General features: G+C 40.8%; 1 protein-coding gene across 1 annotated transcript in view; it reads left to right on the top strand.

The window, feature by feature from the left end:
• The window catches only part of NWD2 (NACHT and WD repeat domain containing 2), a 144,167-nt gene that overhangs the window by 48,489 nt on the left and 72,602 nt on the right, over positions 1-23,076 (top strand). The window contains exons 2-3 of the mRNA XM_065405818.1: positions 5,384-5,472; positions 21,262-21,378. Coding sequence (XP_065261890.1) covers positions 5,384-5,472; positions 21,262-21,378 — 206 coding nt within the window. The remainder of the gene's footprint in view (positions 1-5,383; positions 5,473-21,261; positions 21,379-23,076) is intronic.

Here is a 23,076-nt window from a genome sequence, read left to right as displayed (position 1 = left end):
GGCTATTTTATGTTCTGTTACTGTAGTATCTGAGCACCTTGTAATCTTTAATGTATTTTTCCTCCCAATATCCTTGTGAGGTAGGAAAGTACTATAATCCTCATTTAACACATGGGGAACTGAGGGACAGAGAGACTAAAAGTGACTCGCCTGGGGTCACACAGGAAGTCTGTGGTAACACAGGGAATTGAGCCTGTGTCTCTCAAGTCCCCTACCACCCTAACCACTGAATCTTCCTTTCTCTCTTTAATACGTTAAACATAATTTAAGATGTCAGACCATAAATTCATTATGTATAGAAAAGATATTTAACGTAATGTATTTTAGTTATATTTTTTCTCTCCACCAGAGATTTATGCAGAAAGAACCTATGGTACTAAAGATAGCCTGACTTTAATATGTAGATATATTTAAAAACCTTTATAGCACACTTTTTTCAGTTTGATGCAGATTTCATAGGCTTGAAAGAAAATTGTGGGGAATGGGAGCATCAGAGAAGCTTGGATCTTTTGATGGTGAAGAGATAGTGAAGGAGTAAACAGAGGGGAGGGAAACTGGAGAAATCCAAGAAGACATCTTCCCTCAAAAATATTGTTTCTTTCACAATGTCTGGGAGCAGAAAAATCAATTCATTGGTAATAGATGATAATAAAATAAAATTAGATTTTAGTTTAAATTAGATAAATATAATAAACAAAACAAACCAATACATTCATTGATTTACAATAATAAATTGTGATAATACCTCATACTTATATAAAAAGAACAGGAGTACTTGTGGCACCTTAGAGACTAACAAATGTATTAGAGCATAAGCTTTCGTGGGCTACAGCCCACTTCTTCGGATGCATATAGAGTGGAACATATATCGAGGAGATATATATACACACATACAGAGAGCATGAACAGGTGGGAGTTGTCTTACCAACTCTGAGAGGCCAATTAAGTAAGAGAAAAAAACTTTTGAAGTGATAATCAAGATAGCTCAGTACAGACAGTTTGATAAGAAGTGTGAGAATACTTACAAGGGGAGATAGATTCAATGTTTGTAATGGCTCAGCCATTCCCAGTCCTTATTCAATCCTGAGTTGATTGTATCTAGTTTGCATATCAATTCCAGCTCAGCAGTCTCTCGTTGGAGTCTGTTTTTGAAGTTTTTCTGTTGTAAGATAGCCACCCGCAGGTCTGTCATTGAATGGCCAGACAGTTTTTGAGTATTATGATTCCTGATGTCAGATTTGTGTCCATTAATTCTTTTGCGTAGAGACTTTCCGGTTTGGCCAATGTACATGGCAGAGGGGCATTGCTGGCACATGATGGCATATATCACATTGGTAGATGTGCAGGTGAACGAGCCCCTGATGGTATGGCTGATGTGATTAGGTCCCATGATGATGTCACTTGAATAGATATGTGGACAGAGTTGGCATCGGGCTTTGTTACAAGGATAGGTTCCTGGGTCAGTGTTTTTGTTCAGTGATGTGTGGTTGCTGGTGAGTATTTGCTTTAGGTTGGGGGGTTGTCTGTAAGCGAGGACAGGTCTGTCTCCCAAGATCTGTGAGAGTAAAGGATCATCTTTCAGGATAGGTTGTAGATCTCTGATGATGCGCTGGAGAGGTTTTAGTTGGGGGCTGAAGGTGACAGCTAGTGGTGTTCTGTTATTTTCTTTGTTGGGCCTGTCTTGTAGGAGGTGACTTCTGGGTACTCGTCTGGCTCTGTCAATCTGTTTTTTCACTTCAGCAGGTGGGTATTGTAGTTTTAAGAATGCTTGATAGAGATCTTGTAGGTGCTTGTCTCTATCTGAGGGATTGGAGCAAATGTGGTTATATCTTAGAGCTTGGCTGTAGACAATGGATCGTGTAGTGTGTCCTGGATGGAAGCTGGAGGCATGTAGGTAAGTGTAGCGGTCAGTAGGTTTCCGGTATAGGGTGGTATTTATGTGACCATCGCTTATTAGCACAGTAGTGTCCAGGAAATGGACCGCTTGTGTGGATTGATCTAGGCTGAGGTTGATGGTGGGATGGAAATTATTGAAATCATGGTGGAATTCCTCAAGGGCTTCTTTTCCATGGGTCCAGATGATGATGTCATCAATGTAGCGCAAGTAGAGTAGGGGCGTTAGGGGACGAGAGGTAAGGAAGCGTTGTTCTAAGTCAGCCATAAAAATGTTGGCATACTGTGGGGCCATGCGGGTACCCATAGCAGTGCCGCTGACTTGAAGGTATATATTGTCCCCAAATGTGAAATAGTTGTGGGTGAGGACAAAGTCACAAAGTTCAGCCACCAGGTTAGCTGTGACATTATCGGGGATACTGTTCCTGATAGCTTGTATATAGCACTTCAAAGATATGTGTGAACATTAACTACTTAATCTAACTAATTAAATTATGCACCCAAACTCTCTCTCTCTCAAACTCCAGATTGCGAAAATGGACCTCAGAATCAGCATTCATATGTCAGTTATGGCACTGGTAAACATGGCATATTGTTTGATTTGTGTGGACATCAGTAGCTTACAACATAAGAGGATTGTTAAGTCAATTTTAAAATGGCTCCTTTAATGTCAAAGCAGTTATACAAATATTGCTCAAACTGCCACAGCTCTACTTTATCTTTCATAAATGAATGCTCTGTTACTTTTCATTTTATGGCACACAGACCCAGTCGTTCACAAGCATAATTTTATTTCCAATAATAACCTTGCACTGACAAAATCACTTTGTGCCTTTCCCCAACCCTTACTGACTCGCAGAGTAGGTGTCGTTCCATAACAAAATCCGATCCACAAACCTACACCTTTTTAGGATTAGATTGAGAGGCTACGAAACATGTTTAACATGTTTGCAGTGTAGGTGTAGCCGTGTCCCACTTTCTGAGGCTATGAAACAGATTACTTGAGATAGCTCTTGATGAACCATCTAATTTAGCTCTAACGTGTCAGTACATTTCTTCAACAATTAATTATAAATAAATGTGTCCAAAGCTACTTTGGATAGATAGTATTTTAATAAGAACTTTGGTTTCATAGTGTGATGACTTGGGGTTCTGTCTGCACAACTTATAAATTCTGATTGATATTGTGAAGTTGTATTATGAAAAGCTGCTCTTTCCTGAGGGCCTATATGTATGTGGATACACTATTGTTCACAGAGCCTGAAAGCATTACTCCAGGGGGAATTCTGTGCCACTGCGAAATGCACATTAATTTCTGCAAAATTCTGCGCGCAAAATTTCCTTTCCCCACAAAAATGGGCTGCAGTGCTGCTAGCCGCCACTAGGGGCCACTGGACCTGGCAGAGCCCAGCTTGCATATAGAAGACACTGCTGGGGGGGGGGGGAGCTAGAGGGTTCCTGGCAGCTGCAATTCCTAGCATGCCCTGAGGGAAGGAGAGGACGGTGCACAGGAAACTCTGCTTAAGCCTGGGACCGAACATCAGATTGTTTCTCCCTCTGGATCCCTGGGCTCTGGGGGAGGGGAGGGGATGGGTGTCTGAGCAAGGGGGGGCACCACAGCTGGGAGCTGGGGGGGAGGAGTTGTGGGTCTCTGACCGCCAGCCTGGACTCTGGGGGTGGGGGGGGAAGGGGTCAGAGAAACAGGAACTGGGTTGTCATCGAGGTTTCTTTAACACTCTACTCCTGGGGGAATTTTTGTGCGTGTCTGTATTGTTACAAACATACTTGCATAATTTATTTTGAAATAAATTACCAAAATAATTGAAACTGACATAAAGCGTATATACCCCAGACAGATAGAAAGGTTAAGGTTAATGACAGTACTTAGATCTCACAACTGTTATGCAAAAAAGAAGCTGCATCCTTAGAAAAAACAGTTTAGCTGTTTCCTCTGGAAGGAAAGTTGGAGCAGTGGAACAGTACCAGGAGGAGAACAAAAGAGACCAGGTGGCCAGAAAGGGTTTAAATGAGGTCAGAGTGCCCTACATACTTTCCTGAGCCCAGCTGGCCCCCAAGGACTCTGCAAAATCCCGGGAACTCGGACCCCAGCTCAAAGAATGCCCTGGAGTGGTGAAGAAAGTGAGGCAGGGACATGCATTTAGTGTTTGTTGTTTTGTATGATCAGTGCGCTCCTATGCTTTACCTGATTAAGTATAAAAGAGGATAAAGGCGTTTAAAACTGTGCAAAGTGTTTGTGTATGTATGTGTTGACTGCTTCAGAACTGCTGTGTGCCCCTGAGAGAGGTAAACTGTAAACAAGAAACTTTGTACCCCTGGGGCAAAGTTTGAATAATCAGGGTATCTCTGGGGTCAGTGCTGGTCTTGGAGGGCTACGGCAGGTGGGCTGAGAATCCACATTTCCTAGAAGAGGAACAGACAGACAGAGTCAATGCTCAGGAAATGTGTCAGAGAAGCCACGGGAGGAACCAGTGCTACAGCCTGCTGCAGCTCTAAAAGCTTGAAACACACTGGGAACATAGACCAGCAGAGGCTTGGATTCCCCTCACAGCAGTCCCAGTGGGTGGCTGACAGAGAGCACTCGCTAGGATCTTTGATACTAAGGCTACATCTATACTAGAGGTGTTATTCCCAGTTCATGTAGGCATACTCTTGCTAGCTCTCATCTGAGTTAGGATGCTAAAAATAGTAGTGTAGCCATGGTAGCATGGGCAGTGGCGGCACTGTACTAGCCGTCCTGAGTACAAACCTGCCTGAACCCCCTGGGTGCTGCTGCTGCCTGCGCTACTGTGGCTACAATACTATTTTTAGCGCACTAGCTCAGATGAGAACTACCACAAGTATGTCTATGCGAGATGAGAATCAAATCCACAGTTCCAAGAACAGAGGTAGCCTTAGTAATCTTCTAATATTTTTTTATTATGAAAACAGGCCTCTGGGGATCTGCATACCCAGACTTGTAGGCCACATGTGGGTGTCAGGATTGGTGCATTTTGTATACTTATTTCAATGCTCCTCTTTTAAGAGACTACAAAATTAGAGGGGGTGAAGATATGATGGCAGAATTTTGCTCTTACTGCAATGAAACCTTGATTTATCTATGGATATTCTGCTATACCTACCTAATCTTTGGTTTGTCTCTTTGTTCTGGAGGTTTTGCTAATCAGTAAAATTCAGCTCCCTGAAAATTAAATAAAAGTCAAGTTGACATATGACTGCTGACTTTACAGGGTCAGTTCAGTCATGTTTTACAGAAGCGTACTAGTAAAATATGTATTAAGATGGATGTATTAAATATCATAACAAATTTACATTAAACATAACATCCAGGGACATAAAGTTTGGGTATTGAAATCCCCCTATTAGATTTTCACTCATTTTTTCAAGACTTTTCCTCCATAAATCTATATATATCATAAAAATATAGAGTTAATATAAATATTGTTAACAACATACTTTTTTTCTATCACAGATACAGTAGCAGAAAGAAGTACACTAAGAGAACATGTTTGTCCGAAGCTGAGAGAATTCTGCAGGGAAAACTATGGGCTGGAATTACAGGTAGATTTTATCACATTAATTATTCAATTATGATATATAATTAACCTTCCTATTTTTGAAAATATATTTGATTTATATGTAAAAATAGTGTAATTATTGATAAATCTGGCACAAAGTAGAAGCCTATACAAAACAAAACAAAGTACAAGTAATATGATAATTTTGTCAAATTGAAGTGCTGAAAGCATCACAAGTGAAGACTGCTGTTATTAATAAAAAGACAACTAGGAAAAATCCACTGCTCTATGTAAGAGTGTTTACTGGTAAATAAGAACAATACAGTAACAAATTAATAACATTTCCTCTTGAAAATTATGCATAATGAAACTGTCTGTTTTAAAAATACAAAACACCTAAGAGGAAATAATGTCACATCCAAGTTATGGTACTGTCTTTCTAAAAATTAAAGTCACATATAGTTTCAACATTTGGGTTAATGTTAATCACATCATTACTGCTTTTCTTTTGATCATCATTTAAGTTACCGCATCTTCATATTACATATAATAATTACTGCTCCAACTACAATTTTGTCAGCAGTAACACGGAAATGAATTTGATAGGCAGATTATTGAAGCCTTGATGACTAATGAAACAAACTCTGAACATTTTTTTTTTAAACTATCCCATGTGTTTGCAGAGTCATGGCCAGGTTTGGAAAGATATGGAGTAAAATCCTGGCTCCATTAAAGTCAATGGCAAAATTCCCACTGATTTCAGTGGGACTAGGATTTCACTCATGAACTTTTTTCACCTTGTATTTTACAGTAACTCGGTCATTTCCATACCTTTTGTGGAACAATATCAGTAATGAATATAAAAGTCATTCATCATCTTACAGTTAGCTAGGCATGTGTTTAAGTACCTTCCTGAAGACTCTGGCAATAGAAAGCCTCCCATTGGGCCCAGCTGGCAGCAGTGGCGCAGGTAGCGCATGGTGATGGTGCTGTCAGGACAGAGCATGGCCGCCATGCTGGCCACCAGCCTGGAGTTGGTGTTGCAGAGCTGGGGCAATGCCAGCTACTTCTTCAAGATCCTGGAGGCAGCTGAAGATGCCACTATCCTTTGCACCATCAGACCCTGTAGCCAGTTTGGGGCACTGCTAGAGTGGGGGGAGCTGTTTGTAGGCCAGCTGCTTGACCAAGAGTCCTCTTTCACAGAGAACTGCAGTGCAAAAGGTAAGTACAAAATATGGAGGAGTTGTGTCAATTGCTTGGCGGAGCTGATGGGCCATGAGTCTTTTCAGGTCAAGGAATTATCACAAACTTTGATGAGTTTGAAGGGAAATACCCTTTGGTCAAGGCAGAATAGGAGTTTCAGTTTCCCTCATGGGCTTTTAAAATTATTTGTGGAGAACTGTCATAGGGTCTGCTTACCGCTAGTGAGCGTCCTCCTGGTCGCTCTGGGGATTAGCTGATTCCAGGTCCGACACATCCTTTCCACCTCTCGCTGCACGCCTGCCTTCTCTTCCTGGCCCTCAGTGAGGCAAAATGCTCCATGTTCCTGGCTTGGCCCTCTGGCCAAGTCACATGTCCTCCTCTTCTGGGGTATCAAAGTCTCTTCTTATGAATGGGCTCAGGCAGTCTTCCCATTCACTGTTCAGCTGGTGCCACTTCTCCAGTGGCTGATAGGGGAAGCAGGGCCTGCTCTCTGCTCTGGGTTCCAGCTCATGGACCATCTAATCAGCAGCCCCAGTCTGTTCCATTCTTTATCTTACTACCTTTTCCTTTAGCATTTCATAACCTTCTGGCTGCTCCCTCCCCCCGCCCCCAGGTTTGCCAGCCCCAAAACTCCCTCCTCCCAGGGGGTAACTGCAGGATACTTTGTCCGTGTAGACCCTAAACATACCTCCCTTCTCCCAGGGAGTGACTACAGACTATTTCCCTGCAGCCCTCCTCTGCTAACTTCCTGTCTTTATAAACCCAGCCCAGCTTGTTCCTCCTCAGCTGGGCTTCCTCGTTATTCAGTCAGGGGATTACTTAAACTGCCTGATCCCCCTCAGCTGTGGCCTGTCTGGTTAACTGGCCCCCTTCTTAGCCTACAATAACCTCTTCAGAGCAAGTGTGGGGTCAATACCCCGTCACAAGAACTTAATCTCTTGAGAAGAGAACTCTTCACTCCTGACCTCGCGTTTCCAAAAATACCTGGATTATGATGACATTTGTTACTTTGTGATGAAGGCAGCTGCTGAAGACATCAGACAAGTCATGCAGAAGACAAAAGAGTGTATCACTTTACTAGCAGAATGTATTTTTCCTCATTTCGTCCATTAGCATGCCAAACAAAGAAAATGAGGTGGCTCCACTTCTGTAGTGGATGAGGTGGTCCTGCCGCAGGTGATCTTAATATATGGCTTGTTCTATTTCTTCTTTTATATGGCATTTAAAAAGCAACAGGCTGGAATTAAAATTGAATATTGAGATTCAACAGCCATTCTAATGCTTGTAGGGTAGCTAGATGGATGCCCCTTGTGCCACTACTGTAAGTGTGAAGGGGGCAATTGTCTGTAATGTATTGCATGGTTTGTACCCAGTCTTCCCCCTAGCAGTGGTTTTCATAGCACAGTTTGGAGATTCTCCGATTTTCCATTTGTGGAGGAGATATCCACACCTTCCATGCGTTGTCTGAATGCAGTTGAGTGCAGGCCACTGCCTATGGGGAAGGCAGAATCCTAGGACTTCTTTTGTTGGATCTTCAATCAGGTCTGCGTTTGGGACATCACAAAGGCCCATGATTTGAGCCAGTGAATGCTGGTGTTCTTTCCGCTGGCCTGTAGTGTTGTGGTCATGCAAAAGAGGCAGACCACAAAAGTCCACTTTCAACAGTACTTTGGCCTTGTAGTTATTCAAATGGAAGGCATAGACAAGTGTTTTCAAAGCATTTGGTTTCAATTGCCAAGCATTGAAATACATCTCAAGTGTCCAGAGGCCATTGTTCATGACCTTTTCTGTGGCCTCCAGAGAGGACACTTGAATTGCTAACACAATGTCGTCTGCATAGATGAATTTATAGGATAATGTGATAGGAATATCATTGGTATAGAGTTTGAATAGTGTGGGCACTAAAACAGATCCCAATCTCTGTGATTTACTGGCAGATTCACCAAGGTGTACGGTGAATCTTCCATCACTCAGCATCTTGGTGATGAGTCTGATTGTTGATTGGCATGGGAAAGCTAATGATAACTTCAGCAGGAGACCTTTGCACCATACAGTATTATATGCAGAAGAAAAGTCAATGAATGCTGCCACTGTTTTTAATTTTTGCTGGTAGCCAGATTTTATATAGCTGGTTAAGGCCAGCAGCTGGTCTTAGCAGGTGCGACTGGTTCTAAGGTGATGCCTTGCAAATATGAGAACATTTCTGTTGATCTTTGCATGGTGGCCTTCATTCTCCAGGTGTGTTTCTTGTAGCACTAGGACATCAACGTTTTGAGTCCGCAAGATGATTGCAATGTAATCACATTTTGTGTTAGGCCCTCGATAAAGAGCTCATAATTCGCAGCAAAGGTCCTATTTGAAGGAAGGTTTGGCCCTGACCGGGCCCATTCTGTCACCAATTTGATGACCTCAAATATATGGCTTGTAAACTGGTGTCAGGTGAATGACACTGTAGCCATAAATGTCTCCATATATTTGATAAACCTCAACTAGTAAGAAAGTAGTTTATTCAGAGAAGTATTATGAAATTTTACATATTGGTTTTTGGCTCCTACGTACGAGGCTGAAAGAACAGACTTGAGTTATCAAAAGCAGCTGCTCATGAATGACACTAAGTAACTCCATCTACTATGTGTTACCAGTGTTGATTGGACCAAATTCTTGCATGCAGGTCAGTCACTTGGTACAAAGTTGCCTTAGCAGAAAATTGCCAAAGGCTAAATGTCTCCTGCCTTGAAAATTAGCATGATCTTGGTGATTACTGTGGCTAGATGCCTAAACGAATTTCAGTGGGAGGCAGTGCTTCTGTGACAGCTGCTTAATCCTGGATATTATTGCCAGAGTGGTGAGAGTAGGTTAGACCTATTTCTACTTACAACTTGGAGGAGGAGGAACAGGGCAAGTGCAAGCCTGAATGCCGGTCAGGATTTAAATAGTGTCTCTTCACTGTTTGATGTAGCCAGTTGAATGGTTTGGTAAAGTCCCAGACTTGTATTTCCAGAAGCAATGAAGAAATTTCCTTTTCTGTTGACTTTGGTCTTGGATCTTGCAAGATGTTGAGTGTGCAGCCCTAAATCCAGTTAAACACGTACTTGACTTTAAGCATGAGAGAAGTCCCTTTAAAATTAATGGGAGCCAATCACCTTTAACAAGTTGCTCTTGTCAAGTTAATTTTTAGCTCTGTCTGGCAACAATTTGAAAATAAAATGTTTCTCCATCTCCCACAAGAAACAGGTAAGCATGGCAGAGAACAGAGCTAATTTTGGCAAGGGGTGAGAAGACAGAAGTAGAAATCCCATTACCCTGCATAAATTGGCACAGAATACATCCTATGATAGTGTCTTCTCAAGATGTCCAGCTTTACATCTTCTCCATCTATTAGGAGTGAAATAAACATAAGTAAATTGCCAAGGGCCATATACAAGGACTTAAATAGACAGTTTCTTTTGGTGGCAATGAGAGAGGTGAACCTAGTTCCCAGAGTGCCATGCTGAACTCGTGTCTTGGGAAAACAGCACCTCAGCTGTTTTCATTTCACATAAACTTCCAAAGTTTTAGCTGGGCTATTCAGTGGATCTTTGAGGAATTGGTGCTCAATTCCAGATGAAATTCAGTATGAGTTGGGTACCTAACTTCCTTAGGTTCCTTTGAAAGCCCCCTCCTTCCTTGTTAGCCTCTCATTTGCAAGAGCAGGACTGTGTTCTCATCAGCCAGTCTGCTTTGCCTCTGCTCCCTGTCTTGTGGTGGAAGGATGATGCAGTGCTTATGATATTAGCCTGACTTGGGAGTCAGGGATTCAAGCTGCCTCTGTTCAACATCTGTAAAATGGGGGGATAGTACTTCCCTATCTCACGGGGAAGGATAAATACATTAAAGACTGTGAGGTGCTCAGATACATCAGTAATGGGGGCCATGTAAATACCTAAGATGTTCTTGAATAAACTTGTATTGCATTTAAAAAAAAAAACTCCCATGGACTTCACTGGGCTTTGGGTTAGACTCTCAGAGAGGAGGAATAAATTCAGTATGCAATATTGTAAAAATGTAACTTATCAGAAAATTCTAATTCTAAATCTTCCGGCATTCCTCCCAACACACTAATATTACACGTCTTTGCATTGCTTCCCCGTAACTCAATTTTATGAAATAAAGAAGCATTGTCTTTAGTGATAACAGTTAATGTCTTTAAGCTATCATTCTGCATCTAAAGTCCTGCATCACTCTTGATATGCATTCATCATCAGGTTCTGATTGTTGTTGGGGCTTTTTCTTAGAAAATCAATATTATTTGAATTAAGAGAATCAATCTTAGATCCCCTCGAATCAAATGGAGTTGGAAAGCCTGTATGGCAGTAGAGATAGCATCCAATGTGATTTTAGACTGTGTTTATGAAAAATCTTGATGTGAGGGTGCCAGCTGATCAGCTGTTTGGACAGTCTCTATAGCAATGCTGCATGGGGAGAATGCAAAGGGGAGTATAAAATAATAAAACCAGCTTCTCTTACTCTCCTGTACTATTCATGAAAAATTCTGATATCTTTATCAAATTCCTTTATTTTCCTTATTCTTCAGTCATTTCTGAGGAGACATCTCAAAGAAAGGAAAGAAAGAAACAGTCTGATGTCTCCTTTAGACATAACACTATGCATTTAATCCATAATCGGGAAGAAAACACACTCTGAGATGGGCTGTAGTATAAAATGGAGAAAGACCTCAGTTCCTGCTTTGATGATGATATATGAATAGCCTAATTGAGGAAGGTTTCCCTCATAAGTATTCACAAAAATAAAACTATTTTATTAAATAGATTCAACTATTATCTGAAGACCGAGTGACATAGGCCTCAAAACATCAGGAAATTCTTCATGTAGATGGAGGTGAGATGGACAGCCCCACCAGCGCAGAGGCAGACGTTAACTATTTTACTTACATGTCCTGAAACAATTGGGGATCCATAAAAGGCAGTGACTAGTCAAACCTAGTTTTGACTAGGGATGTCAAGCAATTAAAAAAATTATTCGCGATTAATCACACAATTAAAAAAAGTAATCATGTGATTAATCGCACTGTTAAACAATAATAGAATACCATTTATTTAAATATTTTTGGCTATTTTCTACATTTTCAGATATATTGATTTCAGTTACAACAAAGAATACCAAGTGTATAGTGCTCACTTTATATTTATTTTTGATTACAATTATTTGCACTGTAAAAAACAAAATAAGTAGTATTTTTCAATTCACCTAATACAAGTATTGTAATGCAATCTCTTTATTATGAAAGTTGAACTTACAAATGTAGAATTATGTATAAAAAAAACTGCATTCAAAAATAAAACAATGTAAAACTTTAGAGCCTACAAGTCCACTCATTCCTACTTCTTGTTCAGCCAATCGCTCAGACAAACAAGTTTGTTTACATTTGCAGGAGATAATGCTGCCCGCTTCTTGTTTACAATGTCACCTGAAAGTGAGAACAGGCGTTCTCATGGCACTGTTGTAGCCGGCATTGCAAGATATTTATGTGCCAGATACGCTAAAGAGTCATATGTCCCTTCATCTTCCACCACCATTCCAGGGGAAATGCGTCCATGCTGATGACAATTCTGCTCGATAACAATCCAAAGCAGTGCCTGTTCATTTTCATTATCTGAGTCAGAGGCCACCAGCAGAAGGTTAATTTTCTTTTTTGGTGGTTCAGGTTCTGTAGTTTCCGCATCGGAGTGTTGCTCTTTTAAAACTTCTGAAAGCATGCTCCACACCTCGCCCCTCTCAGTTTGGAAGGCACTTCAGATTCTTAAACCTTGGGTCGAGTGCTGTAGCTCTCTTTAGAAATCTCACTTTGGTACCTTCTTTGCGTTTTGTCAAATCCGCAGTGAAAGTGTTCTTAAAATAAACATGTGCTGGGTCATTATCCGAGACTGCTATAACATGAAATATATGGCAAAATGCGGGTAAAACAGAGCAGGGGACATACAATTCTGCCTCAAGGAGTTCAGTCACAAATTTAATTAACACATTATTTTTTTAGCATGGAATCATGTCCCTTGGAATGTTGGCCAAAGCATGAAGGGGCATACGAATGTTTAGCATATCTTGTACATGAATACCTTGCAATGCCGGCTACAAAAGTGCCCTGCAAATGCCTGTTCTCGCTTTCTTGTGATATTGTAAATAAGAAGAGGGCAGCATTATCTCCTGTAAATGTACACAAACTTTTTTGTCTTAATGACTGGCTGAACAAGAAATAGGACTGAGTGAACTTGTAGGCTCTGAAGTTTTATGTTTTGTTTTTGAGTGCAGTTATGTAACAAAAAAATCTACATTTGTAAATTGCAATTTCATGACAGATTGTTTGTACTACGGTACTTGTATGAGGTGAACTGAAAAATACTATTTCTTTTGTTTATCATTTTTACAGTGCAAATATTTGTAATAAAAATAATATATACTTTGATTTCAATTACAACATAATACAATATATATGAAAATGTAGAAAAACATCCAAAATATTTAATAAATTTCAATTGGTATTCTATTGTTCAACAGTACAATTAAAACTGCGATTAATTTTTTAAAGTTAATCGTGTGAGTTAACTGCGATTAATCAACAGCCCTAGTCTTGACATTAGTATACAAGTGATTTTATCAGGTTTTTTTGGCTCAAGTGGGAAAGGTTATATAAAAATTACAAAGGGAAAGTGAGAAAGCATTCTGCAGCAGCTCTGAGATGGATTTTTCTCTCATAAAAATATCTTTTTCTTGGCAGTCTGACCTCCCACTATTTTATGGTTATTATGGGAAGCATGTTTTAATACAAAAAAATCATTATTATTAATTATTAGTTTGCAGTGATGCCCATGAAGTGCTAGGCACTTTTCAAACATACAAGAAGGGACATAGCTTCTTCCTGTAATAGAGTATTTGGGTGGATGAAAGGGGAGTACTTTACTTTTTATTCTTTATATGTGGTCCTCTACTTATAAGATCTGATCAGTGTCTGGCTACCATGAAAGCCACATACTGTAGAGTATCCTCAAGTTATCATGTACTTGATAAATCGTGACTTAACTTAAATTCATTTTAATATATTCAGTGCTCCAGTTTTCTCTGAGTCATCTGGCTCCACCGATAACAGGGTCTCAATTGTTGCAAAACATCAGATCTGTCAGGCTTTCTGTGTTGACCACTCCTGTGGGACATAATTACCATATGTGGGGAAATGTGACTGAATACATTAATTCCATCTCTGAATTGGTTTAGGGTAGACTCTATTTGTTCCATTTGTTTTCCTTTGAATCACGAAAATGTTTCTGAAAAACATGTATTTTGATTTGGACTGTTATAAAAATAGAGATAAAAAGTATGTTAGAAAGGATATCTCCAGAACACATGATATTTTGAATTTTTAAGCAGCTTGACATATATCTGTTTCTCTAGGTTTCTTTTAAACTGAGAAACTAGTTCATAATGGAAACATTTTCTCAGGATAATTAGCAACTCTTAAGTGATTACAACATAGTTGGTGTATAGTTGGGGAGGAAAAAAAGATATATGATAAATGGAAGAAAGAAAATCCAGTGTGCACAAGAAAATGAAGGCATCCAGATTCAAGAAAAAAAGTTCACGTATACTGTTAACAATTTACAGGTTTTTTCTGCTTAAAGGGCTCAACAGGATAATGCACCCTACAGAAAGATATGCAAAATAAAACACTAACTTCTTTTAATTAATAAGAAAAAAAGAATGACCTATAAAGATGATAGGAGTTGTTATGACAGAAGCTGAGGAAAGCAAACAGAAAACACTGACTCATGAGTGAAAAGTTTAAAAAAAAGAAATCAGATGTGCAAGTAGTCTAGCTTGGGCAGTCAGCTCTTACACAGAGCGTCAGGTTGGCAACCCACCTAGGCAATAATACTGAGTAATATTTCTATTAGGGTGGACATTGGTTGAGCAGTGTCTCCAATTATAAGTACAGTAAAGCCTCACTTAACGTTGTAGTTATGTTCCTGAAAAATGCAACTTTAAGTGAAACAATGTTAAACGAATCTAATTGTCCCATAAGATTTAATATAAATGTGGGGGCTTAGGTTCCAAGGAAATTTTTTTGGGGCAGACAAAAGGCATTATACTGTATACTGTACAGTACTGTACTGTGGTTGGGAAGTGCCCCGGCTTACCCCACACAGGCACAGCTCGTTGCAGGCAAGGATGCTAGGAAGCACCTTTGCAGCAGCAGCGGCAGTTTCCCCAGAGAACAGGCTCGGATTTTGCCAGGAATGCTCCTGGCCCGCCTCTTCCTGTTCCCGCTCCACTCCAGGCCCACCTCTTCCCACCCCCACTCCACCTCCTTTCCGGAGCACGCCACATCCCTTCCCCCCCCCCCAAAGTCCTAAGCGCCGCTAAGCAGCTGTTTGGCAGCGCTTAGGACTTTCTGTGAGGGAGGGGGAGGAGTGGAGACACGGTGCTTCCCCGAAAGGGGAAACGCTGGGAGGGAGGGGGAGGAGACGGAGAAGTGGAACTTGTGCAATGCTCCCTTGTAAAGTCGCTGCTCTTACACAGACTCTTACAAGCAGGCAGCCAAACGATGTTATAAGGGAGCATTGCACAACTTTAAACGAGCATGTTCCCTAATTGAGCAGGGACGTAACATTGAAACGTTAAGTGGGACAATGTTAAATGAGGAGTTACTGTAATAAATATGCTTTGACATCAGTCACAAGCATCTTCTTGTTCCGCTGTATCCCATATACTCCTTCTTTCTAAATTCTCAGTGTCCTTCATGCACATATAGGTTTGACACCTATATCAGCTTGCTGGGCAGGGCAAACTTCTCATGTCATCCCATTGTGACAGTTGATTTTTAATAGCCTGACACTGAATCACCACATTGCAATGCAACATCATGACATCAAGATGCAGAGTCATCATGTTGTAACACAATGCTATGAGGTTGTGATGCAAGATTAGGTCATGATGGTGTAACGCCAGTCCTGACAGATATTTTTTGAGACATTACAGCCAAATTTTCAAAAGTGGCCTCTTATTTTTGTGCACACAAAGTTGTGCAAGCATGCCTGTTTGGATATGCAGTTACTAGGCACAAAATTACAAACCACTATCAAAAATTTGGTCCATTGTTATGTAGGATACAGGAGAGCTCATGCAAAATTGGGATGGAAGCATGCTTATGAGCAATAAAGCATAGGGATTTATCCTAGAATTATTTCTTTTCTGTGTCTCTTTATGGGTCTTGAATACCCCTACGCATAGGCGCCGACTTCCTCTCAACCCCCCTCCACCCCAGGCCTGCCCCCACTCCACCCCTTCCTCCAAGCCCCCACCCCTGCCCTGCCTCTTCCCGCCCCTGCCTTCCCTCAATGCCCTACCCCCACCCTGCTTCTTCCCACACCTGCCCCACCTCTTCCCACCCCTTCCACCAAGCATGTTCCATCCCTGCTCCTCCCCTTCCCTCCCAGCGCCTCCTGTATGCCATGGAACAGCTGTTCCAGAGCATGCAGGAGACACTGGGAGGGAGGGGAGGAGTTGATCAGCGGGGCCACCAGCGAGTGGGAGGCACTGGGAAGAGGAAGGGAGCTTGGCTGCCGGTGGGTGCTAAGCACCTGCTAATTTTTTTCGGTGGGTGCTCCAGCCCTGGAGCACCCTTGGAGTCAGCACCTATGTCGCTAAGATTTGCTTGCCAAAGCGTGTTTACTAGTGCTAAGTGAACTGTAGCTGCAAAAGATTCATCATTTGTGTTGCAATAAATTGCCTAGAGAGATTGTGGAATCACTCCATCACTGAGATTTTTAAGAGCAGATTAAAAAAACACCTGTCAGGAATGGTCTAGAGAATACTTAGTCCTGGCATGAGTGCAGGGGACTGGACTAGATGACCTCTCGAGGTCTCTTACAATTCTCTGATTTAATAATGTTGCCCTTAGCCTGAGAGGATAGCCAATATTTGGGGCCTTACAGGGTTATTTCCATTAGTAGGAGAAATTGATGATAGAATCAGTTAGTTCTTTGATGCAATCCTGTTTATTTACAAAGACTATATATACAAAGTCTTTTCCCCTGAACACAGAAGCAGGAAGCAGTTTCTTTGTTCAGAAATCTGTGCTCACTTTCCTGTCGGTCCTGTGTCTCAAGGAGTTCTGTTTCTGTTCCCTCTCCAAGCTATGCTATCATCTGCTTCTCTGGCTGCTTTCTGCTCTCGACCAACAGACACACACACGTCCACCAATCAGTTCTTCAGCCTCTGCATTTTCAATCAGTCCCAAGGACACCCTTCTTATTCTCCCTGAGTTAGTTCTTGTTCAGCCCTTTCCATGCTGGTCTGTGCCTTCAGCAATGGTTTCTATTGTTTCAGCTGTCCCTGAACAAATGGGCATTTAATTGCTCCTTCATTTAGCATGAATGAAAGGTGGCTAGTGCATCCACCAGCTTCAGCAAGATAATGTGATTGCCTAAAAACTTGCTGGCCTCCAACAACATCTTCTAGTCTAGCACAACAGTAATAATGTATTTTCCACATGTTAGTATCGGGAGATCCTAAACCTCACTTTCGAGCAGAAAGGAAAGATTATTCACCAGTAACTGTAGTTCTTTAAGAGTGCTGCCTCTGCATTACCACCCCCATTCATGTCATCTTCAGCATTCTACCATCATCGGGCTCTGAGGTTTCCTTGGAAGGGACTGAGGCAGGTGGGCCCCAACTACCTTTTTACAACCATTGCTCCAAGCATTCATTTCCAGCATCCTAATGAGCCCTACTTTTGAGAAAGTACCTGAAGCTACAATAAAAATAAAGCTCATCTATGCAGGAGACAGAACTTACTCAGGGGCCAGCCCAAGATTGTGGAATAAACGCCCCAGCAGCTAAAGACCATCACAAACCTCAGCTCCTTCTAGTGTAAGTGCAAGGTGCATTTCTTTGACCTTGCCTTTTCTAACATAAATATATAATGTGTGAGTATATAATATATTGTATTGGATCAACTTCTGTTGGTGAAAGAGACAAGCTTTTGAGCTTACAGACTTCTTCTTCAGATCTGAAAAAAGTACTCAGGTCTGGGCTAAACTACAGACTTCTATTGGTATAACTACGTCACTCAGGGGTGTGGATTTTTCACACTCTTGAGCGATGTACTTATACTTACCTAACCCCCCATGTACACAGCGTTATGTCAGCAGGAGAGCTTCTCCCGCCAACCTAGCTGCCACCTCTCAGGGAGGTGAATTAAGTATACTGACATGAGAGAGCACTCTCCCATTGGCTTGGAGCGTCTTCATGAAAGCACTACAATGGCACAGCTGCATCGGTGCAGCTACACCCATGCAGTGTTTTAAGGGTAGACTTGCCTACAGAGTGTGTCAGCTAAAAACAAGGTGGAACAGATTGTTTAGCATAAGAAGTTAACACATACTGTAAGAGACCTTTCAAGGTATAGTGCCCAGTTAACATCTCTGGAGTCATAGAACAAAGAAGCAGGGAGAGGGGGGAAGTTAGTGGGTTACAGATTGTTGTAATGAGCCATAAATCCAGTGGCTTTATTAAGTCCATGATTTTTAGTGTCTAGCAAAGTTATGAATTTAAGCTCCCAGGCTCGTCTTTTGAAGGTGTTATGCAGGTTTCCTTTGAGGATGAGGACTGAGAGGTCAGATATAGAGCGATCACTTTGTGAGAAGTGTTCACCCACTGGGGATATGGTGTTTTTGTCTTTTATCACTTTCTTGTGTGAGTTTATTCAAGAGCCTAGCGATTGTCTCATTTCACTCACACACTTGTTGTTGGGGCATTTAGTGCATTGGATGATGGACATCACATGCTGTGATAGCTGTGTTCAGGGGCGTATTGACCACCGTACCAATAGAGATATATCTACAAGTTTTGCATCAGTTGTTACGGCGGAGTCTGGTGCTGCTTTGAGTTGGTGTGTCCTGGCTTGCTTCTGATGATGAGCTTGGCAAGGTTCGGGGTTGTTTGAAGGCAGAAGGGGGGCAGGGTTGGGAAAGATTTCTTTCAGGATGGGGTCCCCATCAAATATGGATTATAATTGTTTAATGATACCCTGTATGGGTTCAAGTGTGGGATGTTAGGTGACAACTAGATATGTGCAGTTAGATCAGATTTTTTTCCATATTGAAGCAGATTCTCTCGGGGTATTTGGGTAGCCCGTTCCATGATGCCATCTAGTTCTGAGACCAACATGGCTACAACAACACTGAACAATAACACACACACTACAAAACAAAACACTGCCAACTACAAACACTTTTCCACCTGGGGAGAGGATGAGAGAACAAATGTGACAGACGTTAGTCCCATTGCTCTGTGCATTAGTGGAAGGTGCTCAAATACTACAGTGATGAGCACAGACTAAGAACCTGAAAAGAATAGAAAGTCAGTGGCACCAGGTATTCACCCTACAAGAAAAAAATTGTGAAAATGTAGAATTCCTTGTCAGTCATCTTTCTTTTTTGTCAGTAAAGAAAGAAGTTATGACTTAGAAAACACCCAAGGAGAAGTTTTTTGAGAAATCTGACATTTTTACTTAGTCCCATTTCTGGAGATAATCACATTTTAATAAATCAGAATGCATTTACCATGTGTACAAGGCACAAAGTTTGATTCATAAGGTAAGAAGACAATAACAATAAAATCATTTAAACATAAGATACTAGGTTTTTCTCTATCCAACTGAAATTTTGCTGGGCGATTTTGTTATTAGAAAGATACCTTCTGACCTTTCATAACACATAGAGGAGAGGCACACAGCATGCTAGAAAGTCAGCCCTTGACACAGTGTTCTCTCTTCTGTCCTAGCTCAAGTTCTCTGACTTCTGACTGGTCAATTAGAGTAAAAATTTCCTTTGATGCCTGAGAAAATTCTTGAGTAACATAAGTTCATCTGGCTGCAAATTCAAATATCTATGGAGCTGAGAATATATGACTGAATTAGTTAATTTCTGTCTAATGCAATTCTAATATTCAGGCATCTGATGAAAACAACACAGAGTTCAATAATAAATCCATAGAGAAATAATAGGAAGGAGAAAGAAATAGGGAGAAAAGAAATATTTTCACTTGTAAAGAGAAAAAGATCAATGAAACAGAGAGATGCAGGAAGGCTGAGATGGCAAGAGCTGCAAAGAAGAAGTTTCTTGCTCTAACAGGTGTTTGGGACATAGTTTATGTAAAGTATAAATGTATAAAATTATTCTCTCTGACATTATTCTCTTTTGTTCCACTTTATAATGCACTTCACGCTTTGGGCTGTTTCACCACATGTGGTCTCTTACCTCCAGCGTGTAGTGCCTGTGGTCCCAATCCTGCAAACAGTTACACATGTGCTTAACTTTACTATGAGTACTCATGGCAGTAAAGCATGTGCATAACTGTTTGCAGGATTGGGTCTTATAACCCATCAGTCATTGTTACCAGAACCTTCCTAAGATTTGCCTGTTTCCAAGTGGGTTAACTTGACTAATGCATCAACCATATACATTTTAGATGGTAAGGTCTTCAGTGCAGGGACTCTCTCTTACTACTGTGTTCAGACTGCATCAAGCACAATATGGTTCCATCTTGATTGAGGCGTCTAGGTGCTATTACAATACAAATAAATACGTAAATTAAATAATGAAGGTATGTTCCAATACTGTTTTTTAATTGTGCAGTAATGACTTCTTTATAATAGTATCACATGGTTGTATTGAAAGCTGATAGTAGCATAAATAAGCAAATCGCAGCAGGATATATCATCAATTTACTTTTTAAAAATCCTGAGACATTTGGACAGATAAACGACTCTGTTCCTTTAAATAAAATGTCCTGCAATAATGAAACTTCCATCCATTAACAGTTAAAATATGTAGCGAAACCACGCTTCATCACTAAATCTCTTTAAATAAATGTAGCAACCTCAACCAGCTTCTTCCATGCATTTGCTTGCATCTTATTAGCATTATAAAACTGAATCTATAGCAACAGATGAAAGTCTGAACAGCAAGCCATCTGCTATTATAAATTCATGCATTTTTTGCTTCCAGAGCAACAAAACATTAGGGAACAAAGGAATAGTGATATTACAATATCTAATCCAATACTGTCTTTCTTGTTCATTTTAGCACAGGATAGTTTGATCTCTGGTGGGTCAAAAAGTCATTGGGTGAAATCTGAGCTGTGTTGAAGTCAATGGCAAAACTCTGACTTCATAGGGGCCAGGATTTTGACCAGAGTCTTAGAATTATTATTATTCATTTATTATTTGCATTACAATAGCAACTAGAATCCCCATCTGAGATCAGGGCACCAATGTGCTAGGTGCTGTACAAACATATAGTAAGAGGCAGTCCCTGCCCCAAAGAGTTTACAGTCTAAATAGAGAAGACAGTGGGAGGGGAAACAGAGAGGTAAGTTGACTTGCCTTCATCACAGAGCTGGTCCATGTCAGGACTGGGAATAGCACCCAGTTCCGCCCACTGCTCTACCCGCTGGCCCACATTAACTCTTAAAGATAAAAAACAAATCTCTTAATTGAGATCTTGTTCATCTTGTTATGTAGGAGAAGCTTAAACTAATGGATAAAACTAACAGTGTGTTATACATTGATTTCCAGGTCATAGACTTATACTGGGGAGTAGAAACAGAAGAGTGGGACAGTCCTGAGCTCCAGAAGACTCGTATGAAGCTGTTAGAAGATTGCTTGAAAACTTCTACAGGTCCATGTTTTGTTGTGGGTATACAAATAATGCTTTACATTAAAACAAAAATACATTGATAGCTATCCTAGCATCTGTAGTGCAGTTAAAGGCTTTTTTCCTAGACAAATGCATTTTCTCTTTTACTTCTAAAATATTTCTTGTATACTTCTTACTATACATTTAAAATATCAGACTTGAGATTTCCCAGACGGTGCTGTAAATTGACAATGGATATTTGACATCAGTAAAGGAGGACTGGCCCTTCACAGCCAGCCCATTTTGGGGGGTTTGGTGCCCCCACTTGGAGGGCACTGTGACTGCTGGCCAATGGCAGCACTCCTTGGTTAGGGAATTAATTCTCAGTACTTCTCCCAAGTTCTGGTATTGGCAGGCCAACAAGGGCTTGCCTATAAAAGAACAGCAGCAGGCAGAGGTTATCCTCTTCAATCCATTCTCTGCTGGTGTGCCTGGCAGGCCAAGGAAATCGTAGGATGCTATTTCGATCTGAACATCAAAATGGGAGATGGTCAGTGACAGCCTGGGAAGGCTGTGGCTATCCTCCCTCTCTCACACACGTACGCAAAACACCCATAGTTCACTGCTGCCAGGACAAGTTGCTTTTAGAAGGTACTTCAAGGTTCAATAACATTGTAGACACCTGGCAAAAAAATGATAATTCCTCTGTTCATCCTCACTGGCCCTCCCATCAACTTTTGTAAAAGTGGCATACATTCTCCTGTATAATAGGAGTAGATATTTGTTAAGGTTGTAGCTAGTATCTTACCTGAAGTTCAAGAAAAGATCTCCTGCCATAGAATCATAGAAAAGTAGGGCTGGAAGGGACTTTGAGAAGTCATCAAGTCCAGCCCCCTGCACTTAGGCCATCCCTGACAACGTTTGTCTAACCTGTTCTTAAAAATCTCCAATGGTGAGAATTCCACAACCTCCTTTGGAAGCCTATTCCAGAACTTATGATTAGAAAGTTTTTCCTAATATCTAACCTAAATCTTTTAAGCCCATTATTTCTTGCCCTACTTTCAGTGGACATGGAGAATAATTGATGACTGTCTTCTTTATAACAGCCCTTAACATATTTGAAGACTATCAGGTTCTCTCCTCACTCTTCTTTTCTCAAAACTAAACATGCCCAATTTATTTTAACCTTTCCTCATAGGTCAGGTTTTCTAAACCTTTTATCTTTTTTTTATTGCTTTCCTCTGGACTCTCTCAATTTATCCACATCTTTTCTAAAGTGTGGCGCTCAGAATTGAACACAGTACTCCAGCTGAGGCTTCACCAGTGCTGAGTACAGCAATTACCTCCTTTGTCTTACATATGACATTCCTATTGATACACCCCAGAATATTAGCCTTTTTCACAACTACATCACACTGTTGACTCATATTCAAATTGTACTATACTAAACTATAACCTGCAGATCCTTTTCAGCACCACTACTTCCTATCCAGTTATTCCCCATTTTGTAGTTGTGCATTTGATTATTTTTTTCCTTCCGAAGTGTAATGCTTTGTACCTGGCATTACTGAATTTCATCTTGTATTAATTTCAGACGAGTTCTTTAATTTGTCAAGGTCATTTTGAATTCTAATCCTGTCCTCCAAAGTGCTTGCAACCCCACCCAGCCTGGTGTCATCTGCAAATTTTTTAAGCATACTCTCCACAGCATTATCTAAGTCATTAACAAAAATATTGACTAGTACCAGACTCAG

The sequence above is a fragment of the Emys orbicularis genome, chromosome 5 (assembly GCF_028017835.1).
Source record: "Emys orbicularis isolate rEmyOrb1 chromosome 5, rEmyOrb1.hap1, whole genome shotgun sequence".
Taxonomy (NCBI): domain Eukaryota; kingdom Metazoa; phylum Chordata; order Testudines; family Emydidae; genus Emys; species Emys orbicularis.
This window is presented reverse-complemented; position numbering and strand designations above follow the sequence as displayed.